Source organism: Squalius cephalus (genome assembly GCF_949319135.1).
Source record: "Squalius cephalus genome assembly, chromosome: 17".
Taxonomy (NCBI): Eukaryota; Metazoa; Chordata; class Actinopteri; order Cypriniformes; family Leuciscidae; genus Squalius; species Squalius cephalus.
Window position 1 is genome coordinate 29,837,908 of NC_137138.1, and position 19,986 is coordinate 29,857,893.

Here is a 19,986-nt window from a genome sequence, read left to right on the forward strand (position 1 = left end):
AAATTATTGCTGGCAATATGAAATTTAGCAATTTTGGAATATCACAACAATTGATATTTTAATAATTTTAATGCACCATTTATTTATGAAATGGCCATGTACATATACAGTATAAAAATGACTTTTTACAGTATTAATCTAATTAATATAATATAATCAAATAATAGAGTCAGTTCTGTTAGATGAAATCAGAAACGACTCTAATATATTTATTTCGTAATTATTTTCTGCAAATGTGACTTTATTGGATAATGTTAAGTCACATATTTAGGCCTTGTCTGAGAAAACGTACATTTAGGTCTGGCTTTATGCTGGTATGTAATACACACTTTTCATGATCTAATCAATTCCAGGTCGATAAAATCAAGTCATGTCCTAATAAACTATGAAATGCATCAAATTGTGATAGTAAAGTTGGTTGCATTTAGCAGTTCGCAGTGACTTTGATGTGGGAACATTTGATGTAAGAAAGTTTTAGACATCCCTTACATTATACAGAGTTTCATGACCTGCATTTCTGGTCTGTTTTTCAATCAAATCTTTTTTATTTGCACATTTTGCACCTCTAAGTGTGAAGGAATGATGCAGTGTCTTTTTGTATTCTGCAGACTTTAAACATTCACTCTGAACTGTGTCACACTCAAGCAAAGTTTGAAATAATTGGTGTAAGCACAAATAAAGTGCTCAATAGCGCATTTTTAGAATTCAGCAACGGAAACAGAAAGAATGTCTATCTAAGCCATTTCAGGACTGCATTCCTACAGATAAAGCAATACATCATGATGTAAACCTCACACAGAGGGGGTGGGGTGGGGGGGACTTAATTAGCCTTCCACAACACAACTGAGTGACATTTTTAATAAGAGAATTTGCAACAAACAAATTCAAGTGCTGTTGCACTTCCAAAGTGCATGTGTTCAAGTATGCTTTCCAAAGCGCATTTTTGAATGAGTCAGCACTGGTGAAATTGCTGTAGCTATTCGAATTTACCTCATGATTGCCTTCAAGTTTCGAGATATTTAAATTGAGACAGATACACGTTTTATTTTCACAGCCTCCCCTGAGACAACATGCAACAAAAAGTAAAGTGCATAAAAAATCTATGACTAATGATAGCTGATTATGGCTACCCAACATTTAATAGCCTCACTATACGGTGTGAAGAAGGGTTATAGTGGATTTGTGGATTTTAGAAAATAAACTAGTACAGTTTGTCAACTAACAATGGCCAACAATTGGACATACACCACAGGAGAATGTTGTCCTTTTTTTATTTATGAAATGCATGGACAACATCTGAAATTATGTAATACAGTATGCTTGATAATATTCTGTAGTGGAAATGTCATTTAATTTGAAATATTTTTTTTTTGATAAACTATTTAAAAAGACCCCTTGAAAGTAATTGCATAGGACTGAAGTTTGGCGATTGAATGTTTTGTTGGGGCAAGGGTAAACATTTTTAAAATCTTTCAAAATAAATGATGATGGTATGGTAGCAAAAACAAATGGGTAACATTTTATTTTGATGGTCCACTGTTTTCAAAAACGCGCACTTTTGAACGCTGTTGTCATGCAAATGAATGGCCTTATGTTTTGGAACGACATGAGGGTGAGTAGCCTATTTAATGACCGAAATTTCTTTTTTTTTTTGGGTGAACTAATCCTTTAATATCTGCTGACACTTTATTTCGATATAGTCTTTGGCTACAAGTAATTTTGCAACTACGTCAACTTATTCTACTTACCCGAACCCTAACAGTCTACTAATACTCTAATGAGGGTTAGACATGTAGTTGACAAGTTACTTATAACACGTAGAATGTCTAAAGAGGACCATTGAAATAGTGTAACCAAAAAATGTGAAATTTCTATAATTTATCATTTTTTTCTATCTATCTATCTATCTATCTATCTATCTATCTATCTATCTATCTATCTATCGAGAAGATGATGACGGTGATGATCATCAGTCTACTGAAACTGATTTCAGTTGCATTTACAAATAAAAAAGAAGCCATCATAAAATCTGGTCTCTTGTGCCTGCAGCCATGTTTCTTCTATTGCTTGACTGTAGAGCAATTTAGATTCAAATAACTACGCATACAGTGGTGTCAAAGGAGCACTGTCATTTCCATTGTCATTATCCCAGTGGTCTTTAATATCATAGCTGTCATTCTAATTCATTAAAGCATCTAATGGCGTTCGGACAGCCTGGAGCTCTCTCTAAAGTACCTTACTTTAATGAGATGACTGCAAAGATGTCTTGCATCCAACTTGAAGTTGGATAGAGGGTGAAGCTTAGAAGTAACTAGGAAATTTGTCTCAATGACCTTCTTACTCTCTACATTCACTTGAAAGAGGTCTGTCAAGGTTTGCACCATTTTACCAGAGAATGCACTTATACTAGAGTAGGCTCATTCGACCCTTGGGTCAATGGCAATAGCAGGACTTTACTTGTACAAACATGCCTCCATTAGCTAATCATATGATACATTTGCTCCTTAACTTTCAAATGCAGAGGCTGACTAATGCATATTCATCATGAAACACATGTGCATTTGGGTGATGATACCTAGACCTAAAATGACCATTTTGAGGGCATTATCACATTGTAATTGCCATAATTTATAATTCATAATCTGCTCATTTAATGTGTGCTGATTTAAAGCATTTTATGTTGTTCCTTGTTCCTTTATCTCAGTTTAAAATTAAGAGACAACTATACGTTAGTTGTCAGTGAATTGATTTTCCTGATGCAGTTAGTTCACATGAAATAAAATAAAAATATTTTTTAAAGTTACTTTTGTGTTATATATTTTTTTCATAAATAATTGTAACCAAAGTTAAAATGCATTACAATATTTGATTGTTTATCATGTGTTTAATGTATTATTCTTTCTTAAAGGTGTGTTCAATTATTAGATAAGAATTATAATGTATTATACCTGTAGTTACAGGCATCCATGAGACTATAATGCATTATAAGGTGCATAATTAATGTATTAAAACTACTTTTATAATGCATTATACATAAAGGCTTTAAGTAAATTGTTACCAAAGTAAGTAGTAATGCTACTTACGTTACTTTTGCGTTACTTTTTCTCACCTGAGCTGGGTTTGCTTGTTTGGTTCATAATAAAAACAAAAATAAAAAGTTCTAATTTTGGCAAATATAAAGGTCCTTTCACACCAAAAGTGATATTAATAAGCCTCAGGCAGAAGGAAATACACATTCAGTCCTGTACAGTAGAGGGCGCAGCTCAAACAAACCTTTTAGCTGTGCAGCCATTCTGGATTGCAGAAGAATAGGATGCAGGAGAGGAAAGTTCTACGGTGCGTCCGAAATTGTGTGCTGTCTGAGTAGGTACTACATTTGAATTTTATTCTGAGTAATTTGAAGAAGTACGAAAACTTCTTTCGTACTCCACACAGATCATAAACCGTTGAAATTGGTTGAGAAATGTAAGTGTTATTGTGTTTTTTGTTGTGAAAAACAAAACAAAAAACACAGCTCCCAGTTTTGTCTTGCATGGACCAACATGACGAACTCGTTGATATATTGCAGAAACGGTCCAAAGATGCCAATGGGGCATCTGTGTATTTTATATGTCTATGACTACAACAACCATCATACTTACACAGCACACACCTCAATCCCAATTTCTCTCCACAAGAGGACATGAGAGCTGTCAATCAATAAATGGGAAAACAAAATAATTTGCGTTGCGTTTTTGAAAAAAGTAACTCAGATATTTTGATGTTAATTTAAAAGTAATGCGTTACTTGACTCGTTACTTGAAAAAGTAATCTGTTTAAGCAACTTGCGTTACTTGTTATGCATTACCCCCGACACTGGAAATAAGTGAATGAACTCAGCCATGAAATCCTAAATAAGGAACAACAACAATATAATACAATTCGATGAGTTTTATAACATACAACTCATCCGTCCTTTGGGATGAGACGTTAAACCGAGGTCCTGACTCTCTGTGGTCATTAAAAATCTAGGAGTCATTAAAAAAGATTAGGGGTTTAACCCAGGCATTCTGGCCAAATTTGCCCATTGGCCCCCATCCATCATGGCCTTCTAAACATCCCCATATATATACTGATTGGCTTCTTCATCACTCTGTCTCCTCTACACCAATAAGCTGGTGTGTGGTGGGTTGTTGAGGAGATTCCCCCCTTCAATGTAAAGTGCTTTGAGTGCTGAGAAAATCGCTATATAAATGTAATGAATTATTATTATTACTATTAATTCAGTTGAAATAAGAGGTGAAATAGCATTAGAGCAAGCTAATAAATAAATAAATAATAAAATGAAATATGAAATAACTAAATGAAACAGTTTGTCAGGTTTATGTTAATTTTGTTTGTGTTTTAGTTCTGTATTCACTAGTTAGTTTTCTTGGTTTCATGTTACGCACCTGTTTCAGTTTCTCTTGATTAGCTTCCCCTGTGTATTTAAGTCCAGAGTTTGGTTCTGTTCTTGGTCCGGTAATGTCTTGTCTTATGCTGCCCTTGGTTATTCGTGTGAGTTCTGGATTATTGTGTTTCATTTGATTAAAAGACTGCCAAAAATCCATTCTACTGCTCATCCTTACCTTAACGTGTCAATTTAGGCAAGCAATCTATTTTTTAATAATGCCAAGTTGTCCAAGTGAATTGCTAAAACCTAAAACAGAAGGATGTTTGTCATGGCGGGTGAAATGAAAGGAAGCGGAAGGTTGTTTCACTCGTTTTCCCACACTTCTCCACTGGAATTTCCTCTCCAGAACATTAAGCACAACAACAATGGACCAATGCACATTCAGCCCAAGTGAATGCCATGGAACATAAGCAGAAAACTAGTTTTAAAAGACAAAAGACGCTTGTAAAAGGTGTCCAGAACAGGTCGCACATACTGTATATATTGGTCTTTTACTTTTTCTACATGATCACTGGGGACTGTTCCAAAATGAAAACAAACCAGATTTAACTTTCAGTTTTTAGGTACAGTATTATGATGTTCTGCCATAATGATGAAAAAAAAGTATCATACAGATGTTATTTAAACAACAATTGCTAGCCCATTTCGTCTTTTAGTGCTGCATGTACTGTAAAATTGCTACATAGGACCTTGTCTATGGTCCTGAAGCCACACTTCCTCAGCTGAGCAAACATGATACTGTCCATGGTCCTAAACTTACTCTTCAGTCATAGCCCTCAGCAAATGTGCATCTGATGGAGCTTTCTTTCAAAGAAGACAATAATGAGCTGTCAAGCAGTATAAACTTAGTTGGATTTATATTTATTGTGATACATGAAAGAGCACTAAGGTTTTAATATTCTCAGAAAAGACAGTTCATTAGGATACCATATACCCAAGTCACTGGCTTGACCACAACCAAGCACACATCTGAATCCACTCCACATTACACCCAGTAAACATATGATGTAAAGTCAGAGGGTGTTACTGATATGGCTTGTAATGCCTCATTAAGCTAATCTTGTAAAGCACAGCTGAACTGCTGCAGATAGTGCTGACGGCCGTCGGTCTCTTCCCTTTAAATCAATGTTCCTCACGTTTGAGCGGGGACCGTAAAAGCACTAAATGGGGATTGAGGATGTCCACATCACCATTGGGGCCCTCCTGTCCAGGAGATGCAACAGAGAAGCTCCTTTAAATGTGCCACCGAAACACCACTGCTCTGCATCACTGCTAGCATGGTTGCCTAGCAACTAGACAGCAGCAGATGCCTGCATCCCTCATCTACTACGAGTAAAAATACATGGGAAAAATCACACCACTTATATATTTGTGCAATATGTAAAATGATTTTTATAATTTCATTTGTACCTTAATCTTGATATAACATCGCAACCTGCATGTTGGCGTGTGCGAAAAAGTGGCACTGATTTCAAAATCTTATTTGTCCGTCATTATTTACTTTTTTTTTTTTTTTTTTTTTTTTTTTTTTCGTTTCTGAGTTTGTGTTTGTGTTTTTGAGGGTGTGTTGAGCTGAAGAATGTGGAAGAAATGCATGAAAATGCGCCGGTATACTCTCGCAGCATTTTAATAGGTTGCAGCGCGCGAGCCGACAAGTACAGACGTCATTCCTCCGCGAGACAAGCGCGTGGACAGACTGCCTTTCCTCTTTAGTTCGCTTTCGCTTTTATTTTTTCAACAAACACCGGCATTTCATTCAGCACATTCAAAAAGGGACCATGTCTTTTACTCTTCTTTTGAAATCCAAGCGTGTACGACGGAGATTTCTGTTCCAGTCTTGATTATTTTTTACGATTCCTGGAGGTGTTATTGCAATTGAAGTGTGTCATCATTTGCTCTGAACAAGGGCAGGAACATGCTCGGGGATTCAATCGAGAGATAAGGGGGGTTTTCCAGTAGGCTAGACAAAGCTTGGACATTTGCAAGCGTTTTATTGAGATACATACGTTTTTTTTCACCCCGCTTCTGCTTCATATAAGGTTGTACTATGGACTACAAGCTCTGACGTCTGCATCAGATATTCTCTGCTGCATTTCTTTAAATGTGCATCTTTTCTCCCCAGTGACTTTGAGAGGAATATCTCGACCATCAGCAGTAGGGGATGCAGATTTAATTTTTTTTGTTTTCTTCGCCTCCAACCTTTATAGCTGAGGGGGGGAAATAAATAAAAATATCACTTACTGTGGAGCACCCCCCTCTTTGAAGGAGCATCTCTGGAGCCATGGCTTGCCCACAGCTTTGGACCTGGAAATTGCGACGACAGGTGTAGAAGAAGATTGATTCTCTTCCATTTTTTTTTTTTTTTTTTTTTTTTTTTTTTCATCATCATCTTATCTTTATTTATTTTTCTCCATGTTTTGGTTGAAGAAGACTTTCCAGCACTTTCCCAGAAGTCCAGTCGAAGCTGAGAGAGATGTCTGATCTTCTGGTTTTGATCGAGGGGGTCTCTGACCTGCACGGATTTCCATAGCTGAAGAAAAAAAACAACTGGGACCCATTAAACATTTTCTGTATTTTTTATTTATTTTTTATTTATTTATTTTTATTTTATTTTGCGGGGCCATCACACATGTGTGCATTGGTGCTTTGATCTCTGTCGTTCATTTGGCCTTTTTTCCCTCCCATCCCCTTCTGTTGGATTCTTTTGGATTATTTATTTTTTGGGGGGTTTGTTTGTTTGTTTGTTTGTTTTTGTTTTGCTTTGCTTTTTTGTTTGTTTGTTTGTTTGTTTTACATCAGTTTGGAGCACAGGCGGTTGGATTACTGAAACTGAATAAACGGATTTGTGGAAATGTTGGGTCCTCAAGAAGACAAATTATGTGGAATTGTTTCTGCTCTGGCGGCTTTGTCCTTTGTCTGCTTTGTACAAAGGTAAGAAAATTCTAAATATTGGAAATGATGACTATTGGATTGGATGAATGAGCCCACTTTTTGGGCAAATCCCAACAGACACTCACATGATTCACTGATAGGGATATAGCGTACAAAATGTTTAATTTCCTATGCCATTATTTTTATTTTTATTTTTTTTTACCTGAATAAACTGTCAAATTATGTGTGTGCAGTGTCTAACAGAGAGAGAGAGAGAGAGAGAGAGAGAGAGTGAGAGAGAGAGAGAGAGAGAGAGAGAGAGAGAGAGAGAGAGAGAGAGAATCATAGGCTATGTGTGAGAAACATGGTTATTTCAATTCTGCAGCGCATATAGGCCTGTTATTGAAAACCAACAATTTTTCTTTAGAATCTGTCATGTCTTTTGTTTGTCAATTATATATTATTCTCCTTTGAAAATCATAATAAAAAAATAAATAATAATTTCCCTGTCCAGTTAAACAGTAAATGATTTAATTATTAACTAATTGAATATATATATATATATATATATATATATATATATATATATATATATATATATATATATATTTCTAAATACTCATACTGCATTCTCCATCCACTTGGCCCAGTGATTTAACAGTGACATCTCGGTATTCTGGCATCAATTAAAATCAGGGCATGATGACAGAGCTATGTTTTGAATCACTTTTAACCAAAATGTTGTAACAACCTTCGGTTTCATCTGTAACAATATATATATATATATATATATATATATATCTTTATGCAATGATCCACTGAGTGAAATATAGCCTACATTTACAAATGATCAGTGCTTTTCTTCTGATCCACCCCCACCCATACCACCATGTCACTGGCGTTAGAAGAGATCCATCATCACTCAGCCAATAAGAATAAAAACGACGACGCCTATTAGTCAATAATGGTTAATGACATGTGTTCGCTGGTGATCATTGAGATGCGACGTGGATTTGAAGCCTCTGAGGCCGAAGACACATATATCTTTTCTCCATCTCATACTGTGTATGCGTAAACACCTGTGAGACAAATGACAAGCCTTGTTATATGTTAAACACTGCTGTCTTTACTCATCGCATGTCGTGATAATTATGATTTTCTTTAAATCTAATTGAAATCAACAGTGGTGGCTTAAAACCCAATGCCTTCCATTTTGAAGTTATACTATTTTCATTTCAAGTGCAGTGTGCATGGCTGAGGTATGGAATTTTCAAATGCATTAGTTTGAAGCCACATAAGCTTTTTCATGTGCAAATTATTAGTTGTCAAACACTAACATATGCCTCTAAACAGGGGTTTTGAACCTTTATAGACCTACAGGTTCAACAAGGGACTCCCAACACTTTCAATGTATTCATTTTCATGAATAATTTTAACATTATCAAACATAATTACACACACTGAGACAACAATTCATAATATGTAGATACATTTTTTCTTCATTTTTAAAGGTAACACTACATATTTTTCGTAAGCAGACATGTCCATAACGTGTAACGTTATACTACATTGAAAACTATTTTATTTATAAATTAGTATGCATACAGCCTTAATGACCACATATTAGTTGAGGCTGTGTAGAATATTTGCTCTTTTCAAAATGTGTCTGTCATACAACAATATTATCTACAATGAACTAGTGAAGGCCAAATTGTAAAAATGTGAACCTAAATTTTAAAATGTCTTCATATAAATTTGATCCTAAAATCTTGATGTTGCTTGAAAAAAGGAATATGTTATGCGTCAACTACCCATCTGTTGACAGAGCCTCAGGGGCCCCAGGACCCCGAGTCAAAAAACCCTGGCTCTGGACTGCATGTTTGAACCAGATAAACCCAGTCATGCCAGTTGTCAAAGTTACATGTTGACCTGACCACCCCCATATGACAGTATGATGTTTGAGTGTTTTTGTTATAGTCTCAGCAACAGGACACAGTCGTGCACAGTCATTATTAGATGTTTCTGTTTAAGATCCAATTGCGCTTTCAGTAACACTTTATGTTCTGTAAAACAATAAATTATTCAATCACATAGATTTATGTTAATGATTATGTGGTGGTTATATTGATCTAAAGATAAGTCTCTTCGGATTGGCAATTACGCCAAACATTCTCAGTCTGTCTGAATGAAAACAAAATGCTACATTGCTAATAAACAATCAAGGATATATGATTCAATTACATCATATGAATGAACAAATTTGCTATAAGCTGTATATTTGGTTTAGCTGAATTTTGACAAAAAGCGCTCTCAATTCTCTCTCTTGCAGCACCTCCACCGGAAATACCGGAATATCTGTGGCCAAGACGACAGTGGACAAATTGCTGAAGGGGTATGACATCCGTCTCCGGCCAGACTTCGGAGGTACACATGATCCTTTCTTAAAAACGTATTCCTATACTCTCACCAGTCAGTCGCTATCAGAGAAATCACTTATCTGGAGTCTAGTGATAAACATTATCAGTACTGCAGTACTGTATGTGTATAGAAAATATAGTTCTATGTTTTCCGCATTGCACATCTGATCATAAATCTCCTGTGTAGGAAGGTTTTCAAAACTTGCTGGTTTGTTGCTCATGATCTCATGTAAAGATGGAATATAAAGTGACTGTTTGAAGGCAGATATTTTCAAGAAATTGCTGAAACATCTCATGGTTTAATAGCATCAATTTCAAGGTTAGGCAAAGAAAACAAGGAGCTGTTTGGGATGGAAAGGCACTTTGTACTCTTGGATCCCGTATTTATTTATTTATTTTCCCCTGGACCCCTCCTTTCCTATAAAAAGTTGTGTGGGTACAGTTTTCACAAAGGCTGAGCACACAGTTTTAGGTTGCAGCTCATGGTCCATATTTCTGCACACGTTCACATTGTTGAAGGACAACGAGATGCTTTTCGAACCACAAAGTCGGGGGGAAATTTTGTTTCACCACAACTAGAAGTTGGCTTGTCTGGCTATTCATCACAAGCATTCTGTTTGACCCTGATAATGCAAAAAGACTATAAATTTGCTACAGAATGTACTTTTCAATTCAGCTTTGCAGCTCTCCTTCATCTATCTACTTGTATGTCAATGTTTGCCACTATTTAAATATCATATGTGTATTATTTATGTTTTTTGTCAATATTTGATAGATTCCCTCAAACTGTATTCATGTTTTTACCATAGACTTGCCTTTTTGGCCTTTTGGAATTTGCTGGTAGAGATGACAAGTCCGATATAGAATTCCTCTGATTTGCTGCATTTCAGGACACATTGACCAATTGACCGTTCGCAAAGACCCGCCCCCTTTAGTTACTGTTGCTATGTCCGACAAGCCACGCTGCTCTCACGCCACACCATGTTCTCACGCAGTGAAAAATACATCGCGGAGCAGAGAGGACACTAACAACGCACTGACAATGTACTGACAGACAGGACAGACCAGGTTACTTTTGATATAAAACAAAGTCTCACCTTTCAAATTTGGTCATTTTTTTAAAAGAAATTTAAACAATAAATAACGGTTTGTGGCTCTTCAATGTGTCTGACAGATCGCTGTAGAGCCTAAGTTAAAGCTGCTCATGAACTGATCATCTCTTCCTTCTAGTTAATTTATAACATCAAATAAACATGAATGAACATAGGAAGGAATGTTGTTTTTACCGCAGAAAGATGTCAGTACACACCGTTTTTCAAGTTCAAATCCTCCGACGTTTATCTACTAACTCTCCTGACTGCTTTGTCCGACAAAAATGGCGGATTCGGCGGATGGCGGATTATGATTGGTCAGATCGCCTGTCAATCAAACTCCCTGCGAAGGGTCAATTGGAGATCATTTACATGTTCTCTATTTTCTTCAACACCATTTTTACACCACACAAAGGATTTTTGAATCGTTTCACCAGGAGTGATGGCCCCTCCACAGAGCACTGATACAGCGCTGCACGTTTGTATTGGGAGCAGCATCCGCTCTGATGCAGGCCAGGGAACTGTAGTCTATCACATACTGATAATTCTATCATCAGTCAGAGCCCAAGTCTCTTGACACAACTGCTGACCAACTTCAGCTTTGGAGCACCGTGCATTTTAATTGGACCCAGACCGCAGCTACGCTAGCCAGAGAGAGAGAGAGAGAGAGAGAGAGAGAGGAGAGAGGGGAGAGGGGAGAGGGGGTGGGGTGGGGTGGGGTGGGGTGGGGGGGGGGGGGGGGGGGGGGTGAAGAGGGCAGAGAGGAGAGAGATGGAGAGAAAGAAAGAGGCCAGTTAGGTTGTCGGGAAACCAGGCTGCCCTAAAAGAGCTTCATCTCTCTGGCCGGCTAGAGGGATAGCCGCGGGGCTTGGCCGTGGTGTATTTGTGTGTGTGTGTGTGTGTGTGTGTGTGCATCCCAAGTCACATCACAACACACATGAAGGCAAAGCCTCCTCACACACACATGAATTCACGCAAAAACTGTTGCGCAACAGTATTGCTGCGCAAAAAAACCCAAATAATAATGCCATTAACAAAATATCCACAAGCAAGTTTAATGAACCTCTAAATGTACTGAAATTGCATTGCACATTGCGTTTTTTAAAGGCATTGTCATTCTTTTTTGTGCAAATGTCTTATTATAGATTGCACCTTCCAATTTGCTGACAAAATTAACACTGAAAATGCCAAATTTCAATTCCATTTAGCAGGCTTGATATATAGATTTGGTGCTCAAAATTTTTTGTTTAAATATCATAAAGGTACTGATTATTAAATGGTTATACAGTTTGGATATCTAGTTGACTTCCATGTGCCTCAAACAAAACTGACTATTATTAAAGTGCATATATTTTGCTCATTTAAATGAATTATTTTATGTTATTTATTTATTTAGTTTTTTTTTTTTTTTTTGGGGGGGGGGGGGGTCTGCTTGAATATATTTACATGATTTAAAGTTCAAAAATACATTGCCATTTTTCTCAGTCTCTATGGTTTCATTGCTCAGATCACAGTTGAAATTCTCAAAACTACTTGATCAAACTCCACATCATATAGTCACTTGTGCACATCATAAAAGCAATTTATCATTCTTTTGAACAAACTTCCAGTGCTTTGGTACGTTCATGCAATTGATTATGTACAATTGTCAGCTGTTTCCTACATTATCAATTCCTTATATCATGTTGATCATAATACATTATACTCTGTTCAATAGTATTATCCCTCAAAACATCTAGGCATTCGTTATTTGCGCAAGTCATTAAATGCAAAATGGTTGAACTAGTTGTCATATTCTGTCAAGCATATTTTCTATACATTTCTATTAGATTTTTTTTTTGTTTTAATGTGTCCTGAATTGATGAACTGCACAGATGAATCTTGAATTGAACTAATAAAGGGGAATGTAACGCATTAGATCAACCAGCTCAGAGGTGCATATCTGGTAGACAGAGAACAACACTGGTACAAATTCTGATAATAGAAGAACAACAGAGAAATGAACAGGGTCAACAGCCGGAGAAGAGGAGTATAAGGATGCTTGGAGGAAGGGTAGAGGCAAAACAGTTGAAGAGTTAGAAAAGGCCAATGACGTACTGTACTGTAGGCACATTTCCGATAAAATAAAGGCCACTATTGTGTACTATGTTCTCAATCATGGCGTTTCAATGGCAGAGGCTGGTCGAGCGGGGCAGCCAAATGTTGAGAGAACAACCGTGTCCTCGATCATTCAAACGTTCCTTAGACAGAACAGAACAGGTATGTAATCCAACAATGTGCACTCTTCTGTAATACTGTGCACTTACTGTAATGCTGTAATGCTTTATGTTACAGTAGTCCACTCACATTTTACATACAGTAAATAAACTTATACAGATACACGCATATATTATAGAGATACATACATGTCTCTTTCTTTGACATTTTACTGTAATTTGTTGTCAGAGAAACAGTAAAAGCGAAACAGACCTGTCTCTTGCTATCAATATCTTATATACGCTAAATTTGTACAGTTGAAATTAATCTTTGCCATACACAAAAAGTGCCGCCTTGTGCATTTTCAGTTAGTCATCAAAACCATCATCAGGAAATACTGTCAGAGTATTCACTGTTATTAACAACATGGCTAAGCATTTTGACTATCTTGTTTGTGACCAATGACGCAAGGACTTATTCTGATGGCACTGATAATGTTCATTGACATAAATTGATGAGCTATTGATTTGTTACAGGCTTTTGTAGGTAATCCATTGTGTGGTGACTGGTTTGCATAGTTACGGATGATACGAGGAAATTAACCAAAGCGACTGAGAAAAGCTGTATTTTCTCATACTATACATTGTATAGTCTGTATCTGTATAGTACAAAATAGTGTTGTTGTTTTTTTACTTTAAAGGGATAGTTCACCCAAAAATGAAAATTTTGTCATCAATTACTCACCAATTACTCTCAAACCTGATTGAGTTTCTTTATGTTTAACAAAAAAGAAGATATTTTAAAAATGTTGGTGACCAAACAGTTGACTGTAGCCATTGACTTTCATAGTATTTTTTCCTACTATGGGAGTTAATGGCTACCGTCAACTGTTTGATTTCCAACATTCTTTAAAATATATATATATATTTTTTTTTTATTCAACAGAGGAAAGGAACTCATACGGGTTTGGAACGACATGAGGGCGAGTAAATGATAACAACATTTTCATTTTTGGGTGAACTATCCCTTTAAATCATGTGAATGTATTCTAGCAGACCCACCCACATCCATCCATGTATTTGTTAGTTCCAGTCTTCCTATTGTAGCCATTCTCACCCTGTTAGGGTTCATTGTCTCAGCAGCAGTAGATGATGAGTCATTTTATTCAGCCTTGCTTTACACTCGACTTTGTTGCCCTTCATGTTAGCGTTATAGTTATTGGCTTTGGCTCCAGCTCTCAACAAGTAGCCCATGGGTGTGCTGTACGGTCTGAGAAAGCAACCTGTCTGAGCAGAACTCAAATCAGACTCAGCTTGAGTGGAATACAAAACCCTGCTGCTTTGCTGTCTACTGCCTTGTTTCTTAGGCAATAGCCTGAGTCCTGACTGAAATTTTACTAATACTTGATTTGAAACTCGTTGTAGGCAGCAACGCAGTGAAGCGTAAAAGACTTGTGACTCACAATTGAAGTCAGTATAAAATTAACATATTGCCAAAGCAATGTTTATGTTTACATGATTCCTTTACACTGTAAACATAATACATGGTGCAGACAAATCTTGTGTGACACAGTCCACTTTCAACCACAAAAAAAATCTGTACATTTGTTAATGAAAAAACTATTTAACTATTTAAATGTATCTGTTTATAATCTGAATTTGTATCTACTCGTTTCACAGTATTTTCTTTGCAAGTGTCAATAGTATAGTTAGATGTTATTCATATTTATTGCAAATAGTGGCAGATACTATTTGCTCTTCATTTGTTATAGTACATTATAAAACTGTATGTAATAACATTCAACGTTTATTATTATATGTATTAAAATCATAAATTGATGCTGACTTATTAGGATCTTACATCGCTATCCCTACATATACCCCTAACCATATTGAAAATTCTGATCGGTAAAGGTGTCCTCGCAGGTCCAGGTTTGTAGTAACATATTTGCACACATTGCGGTCAATGTGTTAGCCCGTCCAGTCAACATCAGGACACCACATCCAGTTTCAATTATAGGTCTATTAAAATATGTAATGAACTTTATATCCACTTTTCAAATGTTTCCTTAATTTTTGCTTAACTCGTTCTCCACCATTGACGAAAATGTCCGTCATTTGTGAGAAAACGCATTGACAGAATTGACTTTTCACTGTTATACGCTAGGGGGCGCTATCACGAATCTTCTGAAAGAGTACTGAATCTCCTGATCAAAACAGATGTGAAGAAGATGCAGAAACAAGTGAGATCTCTGCATGCATTAGGGGTGTTGATGGATTTACTCCATTTTGATCATCATTCTGAATATGATCCAGATGTACTCTTTGTTAAAAACTTGATTTTCTCAGCTTTTTTGCTTAAAATGTAGCTTTTTTATGAAACTTACCAACATTCAATTGTTGATTAAAAAAGAATGCATGAAGCTAGAATAAAACAGATTTTTATTTTATTTTTGTTTAAAAGCTGAGGGTATGTTCCTTCTTTTGATATGTTGCATGTCCAGGAATTCATACAACAAAATATTCTGGGGGCCATGAAAAGGGAGAAGAATGGGAATCGGAAAATGGTGGATTCAAACTCGAGCCGTTGCATAAAAAGTTTGTCTTTTGTCATTTTGTCTGGCTTAAATAGACAGTACTGGGCGGAGTTAGTGTAATAAGATGCCTCTGCCAACAAGATGGGCTATTTATGTATTTATTTAACATAAACCAGTGAGAGATACAAAGACTTGGATAAATGAAAACTTAAAATAGTGGAAGACAGAAACATTACAAATATGTTGAATAACTGGTCCATAGAAAGTTGGACATATAATACAGGATATAAATTAATATTGTAACATTGTTGCACAACCATCTTGTTTCCATGCCACTTGCTTTCTGCATAGTAATGGACTATTTTTCTTAGTGAAACTTAAAATATTTTCAATTCAGAACAATATTTAATGTATTTCCATGTATTTATTTATTAGATAAGCAGCCGTATAATAAGTGAGATAATGCACAACCAGTTGGTCATTGAATGTAACTCAAATGAAACTTCAGGGTTATAACGAACCTGTTGCAAATCCTGATCACCCTGTCTGGGTTTATTTCGCGATCGTGGCCAGCCGGCTGTACATGATCTCTTATGTATAAACCTGCTAAGAGTGTAAATATCCCAGTGGAAAAATGACAATGGAAAATGATCATTTTGCTCCATTCAAATGAAACCGAATTCCCCATTGTCTAGAAGAGGAAGACACAGGATTAATTACAGCCTGTGCTGGCCTTATTTACAACCTCAATAATCAGGGCAGCCTCTGAAGGTCTCTGAAGACCTTGAATTTACGAGATTGCTGTTTCTCATTTCAAGTCATCCTCTCTAACAAAGGATACCTTCATGTTCGCAGGTCTGGTTGAGTCTGGATATGTTGCCGGGGCCTGTTTATGTGCTGCCCATAAAAAACATGCTGAAAGTTTAATCAACAGAATGGAACATGAATACAGTTGCCTAGATACGCAACATGTCACACCCGAGGCCATAAATCAACTACATGTTTTTTTTTTTTTTTTTGTTTTTTTTGCAACAGAAAGTCTTCTTTTTTTTTTTTATAATTATTATTATTATTAACAGTTATTCACAGTATGCAAGTAAAATTACTCAAAAACTGATCTTCCTAGGGATCCTCATTATAATGTTAAGATAATTATTAACATAAAAAAAGGGATAGATCAACCCCCCCCCCCCCCCCCAAAAAAAAAAAAAAAAAAATATATATATATATATATATATATATATATATATATATATATATATATATATATTAAAATCTTTAAAATATCTTTGTTTGTGTTGGACAGAAGAAATAAACCCATACATGTTTAGAACAACTTGAGGGTGCGTAAGTGAGGACAACATTTTCATTTTTGGGTGAACTATTAACCCTTGTATGGTGTTCGGGTCTGTTGGACCCGTTTTCATTTTTTATCAAAAGAAAAATGATACAATTAATTATTTTTTCAAACTGAGACTCATTGGCCTTGGCTCATTTTCTGTGAGGAGTATATATCAGAACACATTTTCAATGAAAACACACTGTACACCCCCCCTACACATTTATATTACACACAGGATGTTCGGGTCCACTGGACCTGGGGCTAATAAAAGTGTGGAAATTGTAGGTCCTGTGTACCTTTACTCTGTCCTCCTCCTGTCAGGGCTTGCTGTTAGTGTGTGTATGTTCTTGTACATGGTTTATGAGGACACAAATGTGTATAATGACATGGGTATTACAACGTAAACATGGTTTATGACGACATCTGTGTCATCATACTAAAACATACTAAATGGTGTTTTTTGAAATTCAAAAAATGGCAAAAGTTGTCTGTGATTGGTAGGTTTAGGGGTAGGTTTAGGGGATAGATTATACAGTTTGTACATTAGAAAAACCATTACGCCAATGGAGAGTGACCGTACACCACATATCCAAGTGAGTGTGTGTGTGTGTGCATGTGTGTGTGTGTGGGTGGGTGTGGGTGTGTGTTTTGTGTGTGTCTGTGTGTGTGTTGTGGGTGTGTGTGTTGTGGGTGTGTGTATGTGTGTGCATGAGTGTGTGTGTGCGTGCGTGTGAGAGAGAGATTGTGTGTAAGTGTGAAAGAGTGCAAGAGTGAGTTTTGTGTTTCTACTCCTGCCGTTACCACACGAGGTTGCAATTCTTAAATGTGATCTAACAAAGGTAAAGAGAAAATATTAACCATATATGCTGTTTATATTGCTTGTAATTGGGATGAAGTAAACATCTGTTGAGTATTTTAATATAACATTTTTGATTGTGTTGAATTAAAAACCCCAAAATGCAGCGGGTCCACCAGACCCACGAACACTGGCTGAGTAACAAAAATATGAACACCACACAAGGGTTAAGGTGAACCCACTTGGTTGTGTAGCTCTGTAACACATATATATGTGTGAAAATGAAACACAATTACGTTCACATACCAGGGTCACACTTCTCTCATCCTTAAATATGTGTGAGCACAAACAAAATATTTACCTGTGTGTGTTTACATTACATAAGCAGTTCATGTTTTCCGGCACCCCTCCAGACATACATTTATGTAGCACTTAAGTAGCCCTCATCTCAGTATGTAATTTCATATTCACATCTATTGTCCATGAAATATGGTCAAAGTGTGCTGTTGAATGTACTGATAAGCATTTATAAAAAAAATGTAAATATATAATTTCATTGTAATGTCATTGTCAAACTTGCATGTCATGTATTCAAATATATTGGTACATTTGTAATGATGAGGTTGCCATGTATATCAAATAACAATGTAATATCAAATAACACACTACAGATAAAATTAATATCAAGTACTTCACATCTGCTTTTGTATGTTGATCAACACATCAACATAAGTGTACTTCATTAAAGCATGGCAAAAGACTATTAGATTATAATGATTTAAAATGTACTTTAACGTAAAACTTTTCATTTGATATTATTACAAATTGTACTTTAAAAGTGTACTTGAGTTTGTTAAGAAACAGTCATGAATGTACTCTCCTTTAAGTACACTTAAATGGCCTTTTATTTCATTAATATTATAATATATGTGAGTATTTTTTTTTATTTATACTTTTAAGATTTGAAGTAAACTAAAAGTGCACATTTAATATAATTTGTCAAAACAGTTGTCGTTTTTTTCTTCGCAAAGGATAGTTCACCCAAAAATTTAAATTCTGTGATCATTTACTTACTCCTTGCCACTGTCGCCTTTGGCCTTTGGCCTTTGACCTTTGGCTTGCTTAGTTGGGGACACTTAATATTCAACAATATTATTGATCTGCCTGCATTGACACCATTAAATGAGAACTGAACTAAGTTGGACGATGACATCACTGTTCACCAGAGTGGCTATATTTATATATACAGTGAGGAAAATAAGTATTTGAACACCCTGCTATTTTGCAAGTTCTCCCACTTAGAAATGATGAATAATTTCTGTTGTAAGTTATTTATTAATAAGTATAATATTATTTATTATATGTACGTTAAGTTATTAATTTAGTTAATTTATCTATATTAGAGATTGGCATGGAGTACTTTCCATAAGATCATCTCTCAATGCAAATCAAACTAGCTATTAGGCTAACTGAAATAAAACCATGCCAATCTCTAGGTATGGTGAAGGCTATGTGATGATGTGGGGCTATTTTAATTCCAAAGGCCAAGGGAACTTTATCAGGATGCATAGTATCCTGGATCCATGAAGAAACTGGCCTTTAAAAATAAAAATCTGCCTGCCTCTATGGGAATTTAACATAGGGGTGTCCAAACTTATGCACCCTGTATTTTAAGGAAAAACATTTATTTATTTACCATACATTATTCATTCACAAAGAAAATTGGTGTCCTTAAAGGTTGGATTTTTCCTAATTTTTTTAAATTAAGGCATTAAGTTTAATTTCCAAAAGATTATTTTTTATTCCTCTTTTTAGTCAACTTTAGCATGGGTGTCTAAACTTATGCATAGCACTGTAAGTATTTGAACACCCTGCTATTTTGCAAGTTCTCCCACTTGGAAATCATGGAGGGGTCTGAAATTGTCATCGTAGGTGCATGTCCACTGTGAGAGACATAATCTAAAAAAAAAAATCCAGAAATCACAATGTATGATTTTTTAACTATTTATTTGTATGATACAGCTGCAAATAAGTATTTGAACACCTGAGAAAATCAATGTTAATATTTGGTACAGTAGCCTTTGTTTGCAATTACAGAGGTCAAACGTTTCCTGTAGTTTTTCACCAGGTTTGCACACACTGCAGGAGGGATTTTGGCCCACTCCTCCACACAGATCTTCTCTAGATCAGTCAGGTTTCTGGGCTGTCGCTGAGAAACACGGAGTTTGAGCTCCCTCCAAAGATTCTCTATTGGGTTTAGGTCTGGAGACTGGCTAGGCCACGCCAGAACCTTGATATGCTTCTT

At 36.0% G+C, this 19,986-nt stretch overlaps 1 protein-coding gene across 1 annotated transcript in view; it reads left to right on the plus strand.

Annotated features, from left to right (window-relative positions):
• Nucleotides 1–7,047: 7,047 nt before the first annotated feature.
• gabrb4 (gamma-aminobutyric acid type A receptor subunit beta4) overlaps nucleotides 7,048–19,986 on the plus strand; it is a 105,772-nt gene continuing 92,833 nt past the window's right edge. Inside the window, exons 1-2 of the mRNA XM_079847022.1 lie at nucleotides 7,048–7,363; nucleotides 9,633–9,727. Of these exons, the coding sequence (XP_079703148.1) occupies nucleotides 7,284–7,363; nucleotides 9,633–9,727 (175 nt within the window). The 5' untranslated portion in view covers nucleotides 7,048–7,283. The remainder of the gene's footprint in view (nucleotides 7,364–9,632; nucleotides 9,728–19,986) is intronic.